The sequence below is a fragment of the Sinocyclocheilus rhinocerous genome, unplaced genomic scaffold, assembly GCF_001515625.1.
Source record: "Sinocyclocheilus rhinocerous isolate Xijiao unplaced genomic scaffold, SAMN03320098_v1.1 scaffold491, whole genome shotgun sequence".
Taxonomy (NCBI): Eukaryota; Metazoa; Chordata; class Actinopteri; order Cypriniformes; family Cyprinidae; genus Sinocyclocheilus; species Sinocyclocheilus rhinocerous.
The window spans coordinates 922,673-939,683 of NW_015625034.1; the positions used below are offsets into that span (position 1 = coordinate 922,673).

Here is a 17,011-nt window from a genome sequence, read left to right on the forward strand (position 1 = left end):
GGAACCCCTAAAGGGAATAAATACGAGATGGGAGGAAAGTATATATTTCAATATTTTCTCTCGCAGTTATATCATTGGCCAATTATACTACGTATATTTCGGGCATTAGGGAGCCGCTATTATACCTGTATATATCTGGCTTTTGAATGCACGATGGCTTTTTAGTTTCACTTTCGAGATTCGCGGTCGCACATAGTCTGTTTATACTCTGGAGCAGCAGTAGGCTACTTACCACACATTTTACAAGATTAGATGATAGTCAGTGGTGCACAGGATTTGCAAATCATTCTCCATCGTCCTCAGTCATCTCTCCTTACTCTATTTATGTGGTAAGTGAAATTTTATTTACTGTAATGTAACAGGCAAACGTTACACCGTGTCTACACTGGACGCGACAAAGCGACCGTTAAAAATCATTTGAAATTTGTGTCAGCACGTCATAAATAGAATGCGGCAACAGTTTACTGTCGGGGATTTGTCGTGTCGCGCCGCATCCAGTGTAGACAGCATCACTGATTATAATAAGTTCTCTACACTGATCTATATATAATGAATCTCTAAATCAGTGGTTCTATAGTATTTTGCCGCGCCGCTCGCATCCGGTGTAGACGAGATGTTAGGAATCGTTATTTGTTTTCCGTGCCTTATAAGGATTCACGCTTCGGGCACACACCAAGATCCCCCCTCCGCCGATGTCATCGTCCATCGCGATGTTTCACTGTAGACATCATCCGATGCCAATTTTATAAACATCGCCCAACCCTAGTTCACAGGCTCTGTAAAAAACTGGTTACAAGCTCATTGTTAATTCTTAAAATGTGAAGTGGAGGGGCAAGGCCTAAAGCAGCACTGGACTATTGAAAAATCATCCAGAATGTTACCAGTATAGAAGATCTGGCCACACAAGATAGCAGAAAAAAGAGAGATTTCCTTCTGTACTTTTAATACAGTAGTGATGCGAATTTGTAACCTAAGAAAGTCCCTAATATCTCTGTGCAATAGGTGTTGCTTAAAAGAGCAATAAAAATGGGGGAGAAATTTTAGATCTCCTTAGAAGTTAGAAGAATTGTAGGCTAATGTTTCTGCTAACATCATCTTGTTCAATGTTTCTTGTTCAGTTGTATTCAGATTGTGAAGGGATTATTACAGTGAAGCTGACTACACTGCAATGAATATCTTATTTACACGAATATATTATTTTACATTACACACATACACTTAGCAAAAGTGCTACACTTAGTAAGCTTCAATGAAATAAATGCTTTAAAATGGCCATAATGTTCATGCTCTCAACAAACATGTCTGTGATCGTCTACAGTGCTCAATACTTTTCACGATCAGGTAATGACAGCAGCTGTAATCTCATTCACACAATTATTTTCTGATTGTTTGTGCAGCCATACATATACATACATACACAAATATTTGACAACTGCATGCCAGAGAAGAGCCCTATATATAAATATATATTAGCGCAACAAAATATCATGTAAGACTTTTTTTTTTGATGGTTTATTCACACTAGGGATATGCCGGTATCAAATTTTCATGTTGCGATTAATTGCTCATACTTTTATCACGGTATGCGGTATTATCACGATATTGAAATTTTGTTTAAAAAGTGCTGTCATAATACAGTATAACAGGTTTAATAACTTTTTTCTTATAACAAAAAGAACTGAACATTTAAATGCAATAAAGCAATACAGAAAAATGTATAAAGTTAAAAGTTTTACACAGATTAAAGTGCAAAAGAACTATAAAGACCAATAGGTATCACTTTACAATAAGACCTCATTAGTTAACCTTAGTTTCGGAATAATTTGTAATATATAATTATTCACGGTATTTAGAAGTGCCCACGATAACAATATCGTGCATATTCATTACCGTGATATATCGCATTACCGAATACCGGCACAAGTCTAATTCACACCTTTGACTTTCTCCAATCTGAGGAATTATATTACTGTTATGAAGTGCATTTAATAGAATAGACATATTTTACTAGCATTAAAATGGTGCATTGGTCTTTACTAGGTATTGCCACAAGTTTGCTTACAATATAATTTTTGCAAGATATTCTGGAGTGGGTTTCTGCACTCAGAATTACAATGATCTTTAGGTTGTGTATATGTCATTGCTTGTCTTTGGGTGGACGTGAACTTTGTTAGCATGTCTACGGTTTCCATTTCAATTCCTTTCAGTTGCTGAAAGTGAAAACAAAAACTGCACTCTGTCAAATAGCTTGGATTTGCTCTCAGTTTGAAACAAATAGGAGTAATTTTTTGCCCTGCTTGTGTCCGGCTCATTCTCTGCAGGGCACCTCATGTCAGAAACTATCCTCCACCATGCTGAGAGCTGGACACAGCTGTTCTTGTTTTGTTACGCTCTTGACTGTTGCACACAGCTTTTTTCTCCCATACATTTTGTACATTTCCTGTAGAGATGCTTTAATTTATAGAAATGTATAGCTTTAAGCCTATTGCTAGATCCTTTTAGTAGATCTTCTTTCTTTTTTTCCCTGAAAGATAGAGTGGCCTAAACTAGAGAAAACGGAAATGATTAAATTATACATTTGTTAATACCTTATTTCTGGTATTTCTCACATCAAATGCATTGCCATTGCTAAAAATAAAGTTCTCAGAAAACTTGGAAACGGATACTGTTGCGTTCCTCCTTAGTTTGCACTATTTATGATATGTTAGCTGGAAGTGTTAATAGTCATTCTGTTTGTTTCGTTGGCTCTCCTCTCTCTGTGGGAAACTTTTTTTTCCTGCACTATTGTTTTTGTTGGCACGCCAACATGAAATGCCTGTTATTATATTATTCATTCTTTAGGCCGGTTCCTTGGTTTCAGTTCCCTTTTCTTAATTGTGGTCTCAGTCTTATTTTTCTGAGTTCCAAAAAACCCCACAAATCTGACCTTGATCAATAATATAAATACATATGGAAGGAAATGCAGCCAGGTTCCTAGTTTAAACTGGTTGTGTATAGTAATGGGTAATGAGGGCAAGGCTTGAACTGATGGACAGCACTGTGAGTCCTGGTTCCACTTTACATCCACACAACTGGATGATTCTGCTGCAGAAGTTCTTGCTGTTTTACCTGTATGTTGTCTTACAGGTTGTCCTGGTTTGTTTTTACAGACTGTACTAATAACGAGAGATAATTTAGCCTAATGATTAGGACTACGCTAAAACCTTGATCAATTACATTGCATTTAGAATCCAGTCAAGTTATTTCAGTTATCAAATTTCATTATCCACTGTTCATTAAAGAAACAGCTCATCTGAGTATGTGAAAACTCTTCTATGAGACATAGTACTGGACAAAAGTGAACCATGTACATGCGATTGAAACTGCTGTACTATGTTCCTCTAGTGACTGTGCAGTGGAGGATGATGAATGTGAGCGCAATGAATGATTTGAAAGGCAAGAAGAGTAAAGGTGACTACATCAGTAAGGTTGTCATCACAATAGATCATCATTGTCGCTCTGGGTCATGTCATCAAGGCAATTCAGGAGGAAAAACTGAATATAGGAGACGCAGGATAGCTTTGCACTCATGCCAGAATAGGTCAGAATATTGTGAAGCAAGAAATTGTTTCCTCTTTAAACTCTGATGTAGGGGTGGGCGATATGGAAAAAATATAATTTCACGATATTTTTCAGGAATATCACGATTCACGATTTTATCACAATTCTTTGTCATGTTGGTTTTAATATTTTGCCAGTTTTCTAAGCAGTACAGCCAAACTAATTTCCCTATTTTAAAAACAAAGCCTTACAAGGTAACAAAATATAAAATAAAAAAGAGTGGCACATATTTAGGCCAAAGTGGGCGAAAATAAAAATCTTTGTCATTATTTTATCTTTGTTATTAAAAAATAAGAACAAAGATACACATTACAAATACACATAATATACAAATAAAAAAAATTGTGCTTTATTGTTCAGGTACAGTAGGTGTATTTAGAAGTAACATTCAAGAAATTGAATTAACAAATTAAAAAATAAAACACTAAATACATAAATTGTACATTGATTCGTATTAAAGCAACTGTGTTAAAGTTCTTGTGTTTTGTTGTTTTATTAAAGGGTTAGTTTACCCAAAAATGAAAATTCTGTCATTAATTACTCACCCTCATGTCGTTTCAAACCCGTAAGACCTCCGTTCATCTTCGGAACACAAATTAAGATATTTTTGATGGAATCTGAGAGCTGTCTGGCCCTGCATTGACAGCAATATAACTGAAATGTTCCCAAGTCCAGAGACGTAGCAAGGAGATCGGTAAAATAATCCATGTGACATCAGGGGTTCAACCGTAATTATACGAAGCTACGAGAAAACCCTTTAACATTAAAGAGATAGTTCACCCAGAAATTAATTTACTCACTCTCAAGTTATTTTTTAAACCTGAATGAGTTTCTTTCTTCTGTTGAACATAAATGTTATTTAGAAGAATGTGGGTAAACAAACAGCTGCTGGTCCCCACTGACTTCCATAGTATATATTTTTTTTTTCTATCAAAGGCAATGTGGACCAGCTACTTTTTGGTTACCCACATTCTTTAAAATATCCTTTTTTTTGTTCAGCACAAGAAAGAAATTAATACAGGTTTGGGACAACATGTGCTTGAGTAAATAATAACAGAAATGTCACTTTTAGGTGAAGTATCCCTTTAATGACAAGCGGCTGCATGTTTAGTCTCCTGTCCCTTTAAGAGCTGCACGCCTCTAATATACAGGCATGTATCCGTTTTTCTCTCACCGGTTTAATTTCACTTTACACATAACCAGTCAATATGTGAACCTTGTGTGTTTTGACAGTATTAGCGCGAAAGATAACTTAATCCAGTAATCAGGCGCTGTTTTTAGTGCGCCGCGCTCAGAAAAAGCGCATGTCAGAACTGCACGCGAATGAAATGTTTAACCGGCAAGGCTTTGAAGCACATGCAAATAATGCGCTTTTGTTATTGCGAATAAGTGCAGTGTCCCGTGAGTGTAACTCTACCGCCGAGTTAGCATTTGATGTGAATGTACAGTATATTGATACGGCGGCGCCAGAACTGCAACTGATAGAATTTGCGCTGTAGCACGATACTACAATATTTATTCAAAAGCAGATCGTGGAGACATTTTTATCGTCCACAATGAAAAATCGTCATATCGCACACCCCTACTCTGTTCATATCATCAACAATAAAGACATTTAGAAAAATTTGTATTGTCTGCTATGTAGGGCTCGGCGATATGGCCAAAAAATTATCACAATTTTTTTTTTCATATCAGTCGATATTTCGATAATTATCACGATAGATGTCAAATCTTTATTTATTTCAAGTTTAAGCCAGATTTTTGCTCCAAAGTGAAAGCTGTTGAAACCAGACTGTTAATTTTCCTTAGCAAAATAAATATCTTAACAGAAAATTTCATTTTTTAGCTTCTGCGTGTTCTAACGAGTGATATCGTTTCAAATCAAGAAACATGTTTGTTGCCTGATAATATTAATAATAATATTACTTTTTGTCTCTTAGAAATGCACATTTGATAATAGTAGTAGCTTGAGTTAGGATGCAGATGCAAATTTTTGTTCATTATCAAAACCAGTAACATCTGTAAGAATTGTAGCAACCTCATTTTTATATAGTGAAATTTATTTATTCTGACTGTTTTTTTTTTTGTTTTTGTTTTTTTGTTTTTTTATTATTAATCATTGGTCTTCCATAGTAGCACACATTTAAATCATGATAATCACAGTTAAAACCACACATAGCACCTCAGTAGCATGGTAAAAATATAACCATATGGTTTTTAGGTATCTGTATGAAAAACAGTAGTCTAAAGACATTTAGTATAAATGCACACGTTATAGCTTAATCACAAAAAAAAATACTGTAATTACATTCCATTACTCCTTTAATACATTTAATTCATGTCTACATTAATAATATAGTAAAATTCGATACAAATCCCCACAATTTTGCCTCAATACCACGGTGCAGTTAGTGTCACTACAGTAAATTCATGTTAAATGATGGTGATTTATAGATTGAAAAACCTTCTGACTGTATCGTTGCGCATGTTTCTCTTGTTTGTCAGCGCTTTCAGAGTCATTTGTGTTCTTTGCTGAATTCAAGTGCTTCACACTGGATCTCACAGTGCAGTTTAGTGCTTGCGTGACTGAGACTCATCACGCATCTGCTCTAGTAAGCTCGTGCTGCGCTGCCGTTTAAACTTTGATCTGAGCGGAGAAATGGTCCGTGTGACCCCGTTAGCGTGGTTTCGTTCCACTTTTGGTGCATAAACATTATCGAACATTTATCGAACTCTTCATATTGTTTTATTTTTATTTTTTTAATAATATCGCGATAATTATCGTTATCGATTTATCGCCCAGCCCTACTGCTAAGAGAGGTAGTATTTAATTTGCTAGTTCTCCATAGCTCAAACTCCCCACGAAATATCAAGGAATTTTAAGATCTTTAAAATTAAGAATTTTAAAATTAAGATTGGCGGGGTTTTTTTGTTTGTTTGTTTTTCAGGCCTGGAAATATCATATAATGTCAAGTTTTCTAGTTATGCTAAGTTAAGGTTGGCGATATGACAAAAGCTTATATCACGATATGAGTGATTTTATTTCACAGTAATGATATATATCACAATATAGTTAATTTTGTTTTAAATAAGGTCTTTATGATATCAAAATTTTTGATACCATAGAAATGTAAACCGGTGTTTTGAAAAATGTTTTGTCACCGGTGTCAATATCACAAAAAAATAATATTAGCCTAAATTAAAGCTTTGTTAGCCCAGGGCCCTGCAAAGGCTTCAGCCGAGCGTCAGCCGAACGCACAAGCACTCTTTAGCACTCTTCTTCATGAGCATTTGAGTGTGTGGATAAAAACTAGATTAGAGCGCCATCTGTTGTTAAAATCTAAGCTCAGAATCAATTCCAGTGGAATCACGATGCATTTTGAAAATCTAAGAATTGATCCACGAATCGATTCTGCATCGATTTATTGTCCCAGCCCTAGTTGTTTCCCCCAGTGTCCTATGTGCTTATTATATATATATATATATATATATATATATATATATACATATACTGTTATAGTATTTATTCGTTTATTCGAGTTTAAATTTCTATTTAGCTTTACTTCATTTGTTTTAATAATTTTAGTATTCAGTATGAACATTTAGAAAATTTCTAATTTTATGTTTTTCTATAGATTCTTTTATAGTTATTCGATATATGCTATTTACACTAAGTGCAAATAGCAATGGATTCTATTTACATATTTTCTTTGCAATAGTAGTAATAATAGATGCTATTTATGCTACTTGGTGCAAATAGTGGTAGATATCTGCACCTCAGTATTGTAGTGCATTACAACACTATGCAGTAATAACGCATTGTGTAAATTATAATTTGTATGAAAATTATTAAATGCATGCTGCTAATTGGTACAACAAAGTTCTCTCTATACCTAACCCTAACTGATAAAACACCTTTGAGGCACATTATTTTCCACTTTTCGATTATTTCCTTCATTTTTATTGAAAATAAATGCCTTTCCGATGTGATATGTGATGTGAAAAGGGAGAAGAATGAGTTCTGCAAAAGGCAGATTTGAACTTAGGTTGATCACGTCAAAGAGGAAATGTTATGCGCTTTACTCTATGCTACTGCTGCTATTGTTCATCGGGCGTCTTTTGCAATGTTGTCTAACCCTACCACACATTGGTGGGCGGAGTTAGTGTAAATAGCCTCTATTTGCACTTAGTGTAAATGGACACCCCGTTATATTAAATATACATCTAATATTTGTTTATTTCATTTAAGCTGTATTTAAATGTGAAAACTATTTTAAATTGTTTAGGTTTTAGTTAACAATAAAAACACTGCTGCCCTGCTTTTTGCCTTTTCTTGGCTAACTATCCTTTCTAGATCCTAACAAATTCTTGTCAGCTAAGATGTGTTTGTGCTCCATTCAGGTGTGACTAAGGCTAAGCAACGAGCTCCCTGAATTGTCTTTTCCCAAACATTTTGCTGGCTAATGATTTGCAGATTACGCTTGCACTGGATCACAAATAAAGCGAACTATTGGTAGGAACGGTCAGAAATTCAATAGTTTCACTGTGCAACACTATCACTGTACAATTAGTCTCTTCTCTCCAAATGGCTGAAATCCAGATATTTAAGGAAATCCGTTTAGAGCAGCAGTGTTCAGTCTAGAGATGCAAACATCTGTAGTCTCATTGATTTATTGTTTTCTCTCTGCTAACCAGTGCTGCATGGAGTGTCTGTTTCCATAGCAACATGGCAAGAGGTCACAGAGATTCATTATTGTACATGAAGACAGCATTGCTAACTGCGTTGTAATTAAGCCCCAGTCTGTCCTCTGTGTTTAAATTGATGTTCAATTTAATCAGGAGGGTTAATGCTGGATACTTAATACATGCCTGTCAGCTATGACACCCCTTAGCTGAGAACTATTTCTCAGCGCATGACATAAAAAGAATGTTGTGAATGTAGTTCATAGCTAATGCAGTGTGACCTCAGCATCTGCCTTCCTTGTCAATTTGCAGTTGAAGATAGATTAAACGCATATGACACGATGAATATTCAGTTGCAGAGATACAATCGACCGTTTCAGTCTTAAGTCACATGAGAGAGTTCAGAACACCGAGTCCAAACAAGAAGCCCTTGAGTTGTTGTTCTGTGTTTACCACTAATGGCCTCTATCATTAGACTGAATGGCCAGGTTCCTGGGCAGACACAGTGATTCAATAGGGAATTTGGTTCTTGTCTGCTGTTATATGTAGTTAAAGAACAAATTGGTGGTTCTGATTCTATCCTCATCTGATTCCAGTCTTTCCGTTTACTTTTAATCTTGTTCTGTGTTCAATGTTTAAACAGCATGAAGTGCAAATATTATATGTCAAACGAAGAAGGTGTGTCTGGGATTTGTCTGAAGGGGTTAATGATGTATTTTACAAAGCATGCTTTGTTCCCTGACGTAAATGTCAGTACCTGGAATTTATTTCTGGTTCTAGAAGTTACTCAATACTGTGAAATTCATTATTATAATTTTATTAATATATATTTGATATATAGAACAATATAATTCTTCCATTTGTCATCTCTACAGTGTACACTACAGTTCAAAAGTTTGGGGTCAGTGATATTTTTTTTTAATGTTTTTGAAAAAACCTCATGTTCACCATATTATTACAATTTTAAATGACTGTTTTCTGTTTTTAATGTTTTAAAATGTCATTTATTCATGTGACATTACTCCAGTCTTCAGTGTCACATGATCCTTCAGAAATAATTCTAAAATGCTGATTTTGTGCTCAAGCAACATTTCATATCACAGTTGAAAATTGTTATGCTGCAGAATAACCAATGAAATGAACCATGGAAACTGATACATTTTTGATTGATTGGTGTTTTGTTTGTTTGTTTTTGTAAAAGTTTTTACTGTCACTTGAGTCAGTTGAGTGCAAAAAATAAACTACTTTAAAAAAAATATTTCTTACATGTAAAATAATCAGACAATATTTATTGTTACATGTCATTGTGTTACCAAGTAATAGGTTGGTGTGCAACAAAGTCAATAAAATAGCATAGGATTTGTCAAAGCCACAGCACAAATACTTGTGTAGTGCTCCCATGTTTTATTCTCCCTTTCCTCAGTATTTTCCTTTCACTAACTCTTTTGTCTAATAATTAACAAAGGAAACAGCAAAAATGTTTATACCATATACAGTGTGTCTGTACAACAATCTTACTGTTTTACAGATTTATCTTTTTTTTAATTCACATTTTGTTAAAAAATTTAATGTTATTTGTTACTGTCATATAAGTGTGTAATCCAAATATGGCATTATATCCATATATATATGTATGTATGTATGCATGCATGCATGCAGTGAATGGGTGCCGTCAGAATGAGAGTCCAAACAGCCGATAAAAACATCACAATAATCCACACCACTCCGGTCCATCAGTTAACATCTTGTGATGCGAAAAGCTGTGTGTTTGTAAGAAACAAATCCATCATTAAGCTGAATTTCATAATCTGGCCAAAATACTAATACTAGTCCATAATGGTGCTTCCTCCCGTGAAAAAGTTGTCTTGTCTGAATCAGGAGAGGAATATGCACAGATCAAGCACCGTTTACGGGTCATAATTAATAGACTAGACTAGATTATTGTGATGTTTTTATCAGCTGTTTGAAATGTTTGTTCATTCTGACAGCACCCATTCACTGTGGATCCACTGGTGAGCAGGTGATGCTTCATACTCGTCAAAAGATTATTTTAATTACCCTGAATGCAACATGCAAACTTCACGAAACTCTGTATTTCATAAATTTCTGATTGAATCTGTGGGGCTAACAGCAAATTCTATATAATGCTCAAGGCTTCTATTTATCCCAATGCTTTTTTTTCCTCCTTTTAGGAACTACCATGTATTTTTGTATGACTTTTCATCAAAATTACAATATGACTTTTCAAGCATTTAATAAAACACATGGCAATCTTCCGTTTGAGCCATTGGTGTTTGCTGCCTTCTGCTATATTATTTTTTATTGTGGATTTTGTATACTTAATGTGAAATACTAACAGATAGAGAGTGAGTCTGGCTCTTCTGCTACAAAACCTCCACAAAGGAATATTTTATGCATTTATTGATACTACAAATAACAGTTATGACAGATCTATAAAGTGTAAACCTTATACACATTTTTTACAAATGGATTGCCTGTCAAGTTGTTTCTCAAGCTATAATCGAGTTTTCCACATTAAAGAAACGTCTAATCGTATTTTATTATTATTTATACAAACAAATACAAACACAAGAAATCTGTCCTCAAACATTTGAAAACCATTGGAATATTTCTGCAAGTGTTTTCGTATAAATGTTCCAACCAACTTGTCCTTATGCGCACATGTGGTGTGAAAAAGTGTTGGCCCCCTTCCTGATTTCTTTTTTTTTTTTTGCATGCATAGGTATGATTTATGTTCAGAAAAGTTTGTCAAATACAAAAAAAAATGTTTATTTAGCATGCGTAGAATCAATAGACATGACTGATGAATGATTCAAAATATTTCCAATTGTTGACAGCTGCTAGCTAATATACTAGTAGTGTAATAATACTTGTAAACGAGGGAATTTATGAAGTGTAATCAGATACCAGGAACTGGATTAGAGAAAAATTATGTCAGGTTTCTTTCACACAGATTTCAGGGGAAAAAAAGTGTTACTATGCGTTCACACCGCCGCCGTCGAGAGCGTCAAAGTGGCCGGAAGTCATTCATTTTCAATATGGGCCGGCGTCGAGCAGCGGCGCGGCGCGACTTGGATGTTGAGGGCGTCGAGGAGAGTTGAAATCAGGTCAACTTTATGGTAATGAGCTATGACGCGGTTCGGCGGCATCTGGCGGCAACCAATCGGAACGTAGAAGTCCACCGCTTGAGAGGATTCCAGAGAACGCAGTCCTGTAAACTTTGGTTCCGACCACATTAGTTCCCAAGCAAAATGGAGGAGAGGTTGATTATTGCTGTGGCGGGTTTCCCAATAATCTATGACGTGTCCCTGTTTGCATACAGGGACATAAATAAAATAAAAAAATTAACCTTCACCCCTCAGCTCTAGTGCACATGATTCATTCAGCTCATTTAAATGCTGTGACTCTTATATACAATACATTCACAGGGCTGGGGGGGTGTATGTATGCGTCTGAGTGTTTGCCTACAATTTTAGTAAGGCAGTGGTCTGATTAGTACAAAAATCCATGACCCAACTGAGAAACGGGAGTCACTTCCTGCATGTAGACGCATCAGATGTCACGTACCAGCTGATCCTCTCCAGACCTTCCAGCCTGAATGGAGGCTCTGCAGCTGGGGACTGTAAATGACCTAACACATGGACTAATTTTTCATTTTTGTTTTGCCATTTTTATTGATTGCTTGACATTAATGTCTAGATATGTTTTGTACTCTTTAGATTCTTCATAAAGTTTTTGTTGGTTTTGTTTTGACATGTTTTTATTTATATTCTGCCTAATTTTTCTCATACAAAATCCTGAAATGTCTAGTTAGCTGTTGCACCTTTATTTTTAAAAGAAAATCCTAAAGTCTTTTGAGATATGGAGGTGCACGGCTTTTATAAATTATCTTATGTAATATTAAAAGGCATCTTGTCTTGTAAAATTGCCTCATTCCAACCCTCTACACTGCGAGTAAATCACTCGCATATGCGACTAAATGATGTCTGATATTAGCCAATTGCTAATAAATTCTCAGATTTTACTCGCCAGTGTGTGAGTTGGAGACTAAGTATAAGTTTAGCTCATATATTTTTTCACCGAACACTCTCTGACTGAGCGCATCAGAGTTTCACTCTCCGCCAATCGATCTGTGCTGTTTTTCAATTCATCTGAAAGGATGTGCAACGCACCTGTATTTAATGTACCGTAAACTCTAGTGTGAAGGCGCACGACTCGCCGTCGCTTTGTTTCACACACACGCAGCGAGAGAGGGAGAGAGAGAATTTACGCACTACCTATGCGCGCCACTACATGTAAACGAAATTCTTTGTTGTATTTTGCTGTCAAAATAACGGAGTTCCTTTGGAATTCTTCAACTTTTAAGAACTCCACCAGTCCGAAGTTCAGTTAAAATGACTAATATGCATTCATACATGGTTATCAAGTTTTAATTCTAATTACTAAAGTTCTATCATTAAATAATATTGATTATCATATTATAATGCTTGACTGAGTCAGTCTGGCGAGTAAACTAAAAAATGTACTAGCCAATGGCGATTCAATTGCCAAGGTGATCGTAGAGGGCTGCCTCATTCATATGACTATATGTAGTATGCCTTCTGGAATCACAATCTTTAGATGATGATAATGCAGCTGCTGTGCAAAATGAATTATTGAGAAATTTGTGTACGGCTTTATAGTTTTGTTCTGTTTATGTTCTCAGTTGCTCAATTGCTGCTCAGATTTTGTCATTTGTACTACTAATGAGGACATCAGAGGCAAAACAACTGCACTGTCCGAACACACTTCCCTGAATTGGAACATTTAAAGCCAGTGGTTTTCATGCCTTGATACCATAACTATTTTTGTGACTTGCTTGAATGGGTATTGTGGGAAATCAGACTTGTGTCCCATTCACGCATACAGTGATTTTACCGCTGCTGGTCACTGAGTCACTGTATTATTGGTCGCTGCGGGCGTTCCTGATGCTGAATGCCCTCATGTTACTGGTGGGCTTCACAATTGGCCATAGCTTATGAAAAATCCCAAATTACCAGAAATAGCATTTATTTTATTGTTAGTTAAATTCTAATTTGACAAATAATTAATTTTTCCTACTCTTAAAAACAATTCAGTGAATGAATCAATCTGACTTAGTATGCTTGAAAATTGTAAAATATCACTGCATGTGGGCAGAAATTAACCATATAGAACAGTGAAGTCGCTAGTAACAGTAATATTAATTTCTCTTTTGTGTTGCCTGTGTAACACTACAGCATCTGTCATTATCAGTAGTCACTGCATTGCGTTGCTACTCATTGACATAGTTAAAGTTAAACTTCTCAACATGCATGACTGGACACGCTTGACACTTAACTCTCACATTACTGAAAATCACCAGCTCTCATTGAAAATGACATCATAGTGTCACTACAGTATATGGCTTTATTTCATCTGTCACTTTATTTGTTTTCCCAGCTAAGGTCTAGGATTTTTCAATTTCATAGCTGGTTGTTGGGCACTAGAGTCTGTTCTCTGATTAGCTACATCTTTCCCTCTTATGAAGATGAATTTGATTGACAAGGGCAAGTCTCTGTTTGGAATAAATCTGCAAGAAGAGCAATTGTATGTATCTCTAGATGGACAAACACGTGGATAAATATAGTTCAAAAATCTTCAGTCCAAATTGGATGAACATTTTACATCAAGGATCATGGCAGAATAGGGTACCACAATATACCATTATGACTTGAATATACCGAACATTCCATACATACTAATTTTCTCTCTTTCTCTTCTTTTGCCAGTGCTGTCTCGTGAAACGAAACCATGGGTAAGCAGAACAGCAAGCTCCGCCCTGAGGTGATGCAGGACCTGCTGGAAAGCACAGACTTTACGGAGCATGAAATCCAGGAATGGTACAAGGGCTTTCTACGGGACTGTCCCAGTGGGAACCTCTCCATGGAGGAGTTTAAGAAAATCTACGGAAACTTCTTTCCTTACGGAGATGCCTCAAAGTTTGCGGAGCATGTGTTCCGTACCTTTGATGCGAATGGCGATGGCACAATAGACTTTCGGGAGTTCATAATTGCATTGAGCGTCACGTCACGAGGGAAGCTGGAACAGAAGCTCAAGTGGGCGTTTAGCATGTATGATTTGGATGGAAACGGATACATCAGCAAAGCAGAGATGCTGGAGATTGTGCAGGTATGTCAGGCTTCCTGAAGCTTTTATGAATTAACCTAATATTGGCACTCTGTAAATCCTTTTCTTATCATCATAATGACTGCTGAGGTCTGAAATAGAATCCGATATCACCACAGAAGACACAAAAGAGAACCCAACCCAGGATTGCTACCCAATTTTCACATTGCATATGTTGTTATTTCTCACTTGTGTTAACAGCAAGGATAGCCGTGGTGTTAGACTGTCGGGAAGCTCCATACTCTAAAGAGAGCCCAAGTCTTATTTCTGTCTCTGATAAACAGGCTCTCATCAAAGTGCACTCCTTCACATGGTTATTTATGTTTGCTGTCATTGCAATTGGCCTGATTTATCTTTGCAGCTTTACTGAGAAGAGTAATTTTAGCAACAGGTCATTTCTCAAATCCAAAAACCAAAAAGTTTGAAGACTTGTAACTTATTTATTACGTTTGTACTATAAAAGTTTAGCTGTAATATAGAATAAAGGTAAATGCTATACCCACAAATGAGTTTTAAAATAACAATGGTTTAGTTGATGCATTTCATATAACCAAATATGAAAATGGAATTTAGTTCTGTTTTGGCGGGCATCAAGAATGAGGCCATCCATCACCTCTCATGTCTTGATTGCTTTATTTTGATGGATGGTTTACCTCCATCCCTGGCAGGCCATGGTAAATCTAATGATGTACTGAATGATGCACCTCTTTTAATGATGAATAGCCAGATAGTGTATTAAGGCTGCACCACAAAAGAATAATTAGTTATATGTAAATATAATTATATATTTTTTAGGTTTTCTTAACATTTTTTTCTTCACTTTTCACATCAAAATCAAAATAAAACTGTAATTTAACGCAATAAATTCATAAACACTTTTGCTGAATGGCATATAAGAAGATTAAACACAAAAATGTATGGGTTTTTTTGTTGTTGTTTTTTTGTTTTTTTAAGCATGAGACTAAGACTATAACAAGTAATTTTTGCAAATTCAACAAAACCATCTGTTAGCTAGCCAGATAATGTGATCAGCAAAAATTGTAAGGACAGTGTTGATTGCATTGCAGATTTTAATTTTACGCTGCATAAAAAGGGTTGTACAAAATCAATGAATGATTTTTAGTGGCTAATGGGATTTGTATAATTTGGGCTCTGTTCCTTTATAAAACTGCTTTGTAGCAGGATTTATTTAGAAAAGTACTATACAAACAAATTGTAATGAAAAATTTAAGTTAAAACAGTTTTCTTTTTTAATTTGCATTTATGCACACAAATAGTGCAGTATTTAGGCCTGTTGTCTTCTTAAAGATAATCGTATTGGACATATTTCTACATGATCTTTATGCATGTCACTCTGCTCTCAGCCATGTGCTGGGATTCTGCCTCATCTCTGAGTAATCAATGCTGTTACAGCTCACAGGTCTTGTTCTCACTTATACTTTCTTATGCCTTTGATAATACCGTATTGGCCCGAATATAAGACGACCCTGATTATAAGACGACCCCCCCTTTTTCCAGATGTACCTTTTGGAAAAAGGCTTTTTAAAAACCAAATCTTGTTTTTTCTCAGTAAAACACATTTTGTCTTCAATTATTTTCATATTGCATAGTTTTCCAATTTTAATTTTTGTTTTGAAAGTATGGTAAAAACTGGTAAAATCTGGTAAAATGTACCAACAATCAAATTTAAAAAATATACACTTTTTGATGCACCATAAAAAAAAAAAAACAGGTAGCCCATCTGAATTAGGACATTTAGGCTATCCATCTAATAGTAGCCTACCAAAATCTTATTAACAGTAGAAGTTAAATCTTACTGTAGTCTTCAAATCTGGGTACTGTCTTACGTTTTAAAATCACAAAGGGAGCTTGGTCCCATCAGGCTAACGTGACAGTCACGACTCATGCAGCTGTAAGGTTTTCTTTTTCTTTTGTTTTTACTCGCGATCTTTACAACACGCATTACATTACGTATTTCATGGCACACTCGTTTTATGCGTATTTGGCGCCACCTATTGTTGTGGGTGTATTATTGACATGTCAAAGTCTAGACCCTGAAAATAATACGGCCGCGTTTTTTCAGATGTATTTCCAAGAAAAAAACATTCTTATATTCGGGTCAATACGGTAAAGTCTGTGCAGTCAGTGTTAATTCAAACAGAGACATTAATAGGAGGGGAGAGTAACTTAACTCTCTTGTTAAGCGATAAGGGAATCTCTTGTGTATCGTCTCCCTCAGGCGATTTACAAGATGGTATCATCAGTGATGAAGATGCCAGAGGATGAGTCCACACCTGAGAAGAGAACAGAAAAGATCTTCAGACAAATGGACACCAACCGGGATGGTAAACCCTTTTTCTCCCTATATCATGAAACTACTTTAGCAGTTGTATATGAACAAGTGCTCTTTGAGGGCCGAAATCTTTGACTGAAACATTGAAGGTTAATTAGCACTTCTCCGATGGCATGATTTGACTGTCAACTTACTGAGATATATCATGTCTCATGTAGGGAGGGATAT

The 17,011-nt window shown here is 35.7% G+C and overlaps 1 protein-coding gene across 2 annotated transcripts in view; it reads left to right on the top strand.

Moving 5' to 3' along the window:
- Nucleotides 1–17,011, top strand: part of ncalda (neurocalcin delta a) — a 55,103-nt gene that overhangs the window by 34,641 nt on the left and 3,451 nt on the right. For both annotated transcript variants that reach the window (XM_016563593.1, XM_016563583.1), the window contains exons 2-3: nt 14,094–14,493; nt 16,730–16,835. In XM_016563593.1, the coding sequence (XP_016419079.1) occupies nt 14,116–14,493; nt 16,730–16,835 (484 nt within the window). In that variant the 5' untranslated portion in view covers nt 14,094–14,115. The remainder of the gene's footprint in view (nt 1–14,093; nt 14,494–16,729; nt 16,836–17,011) is intronic.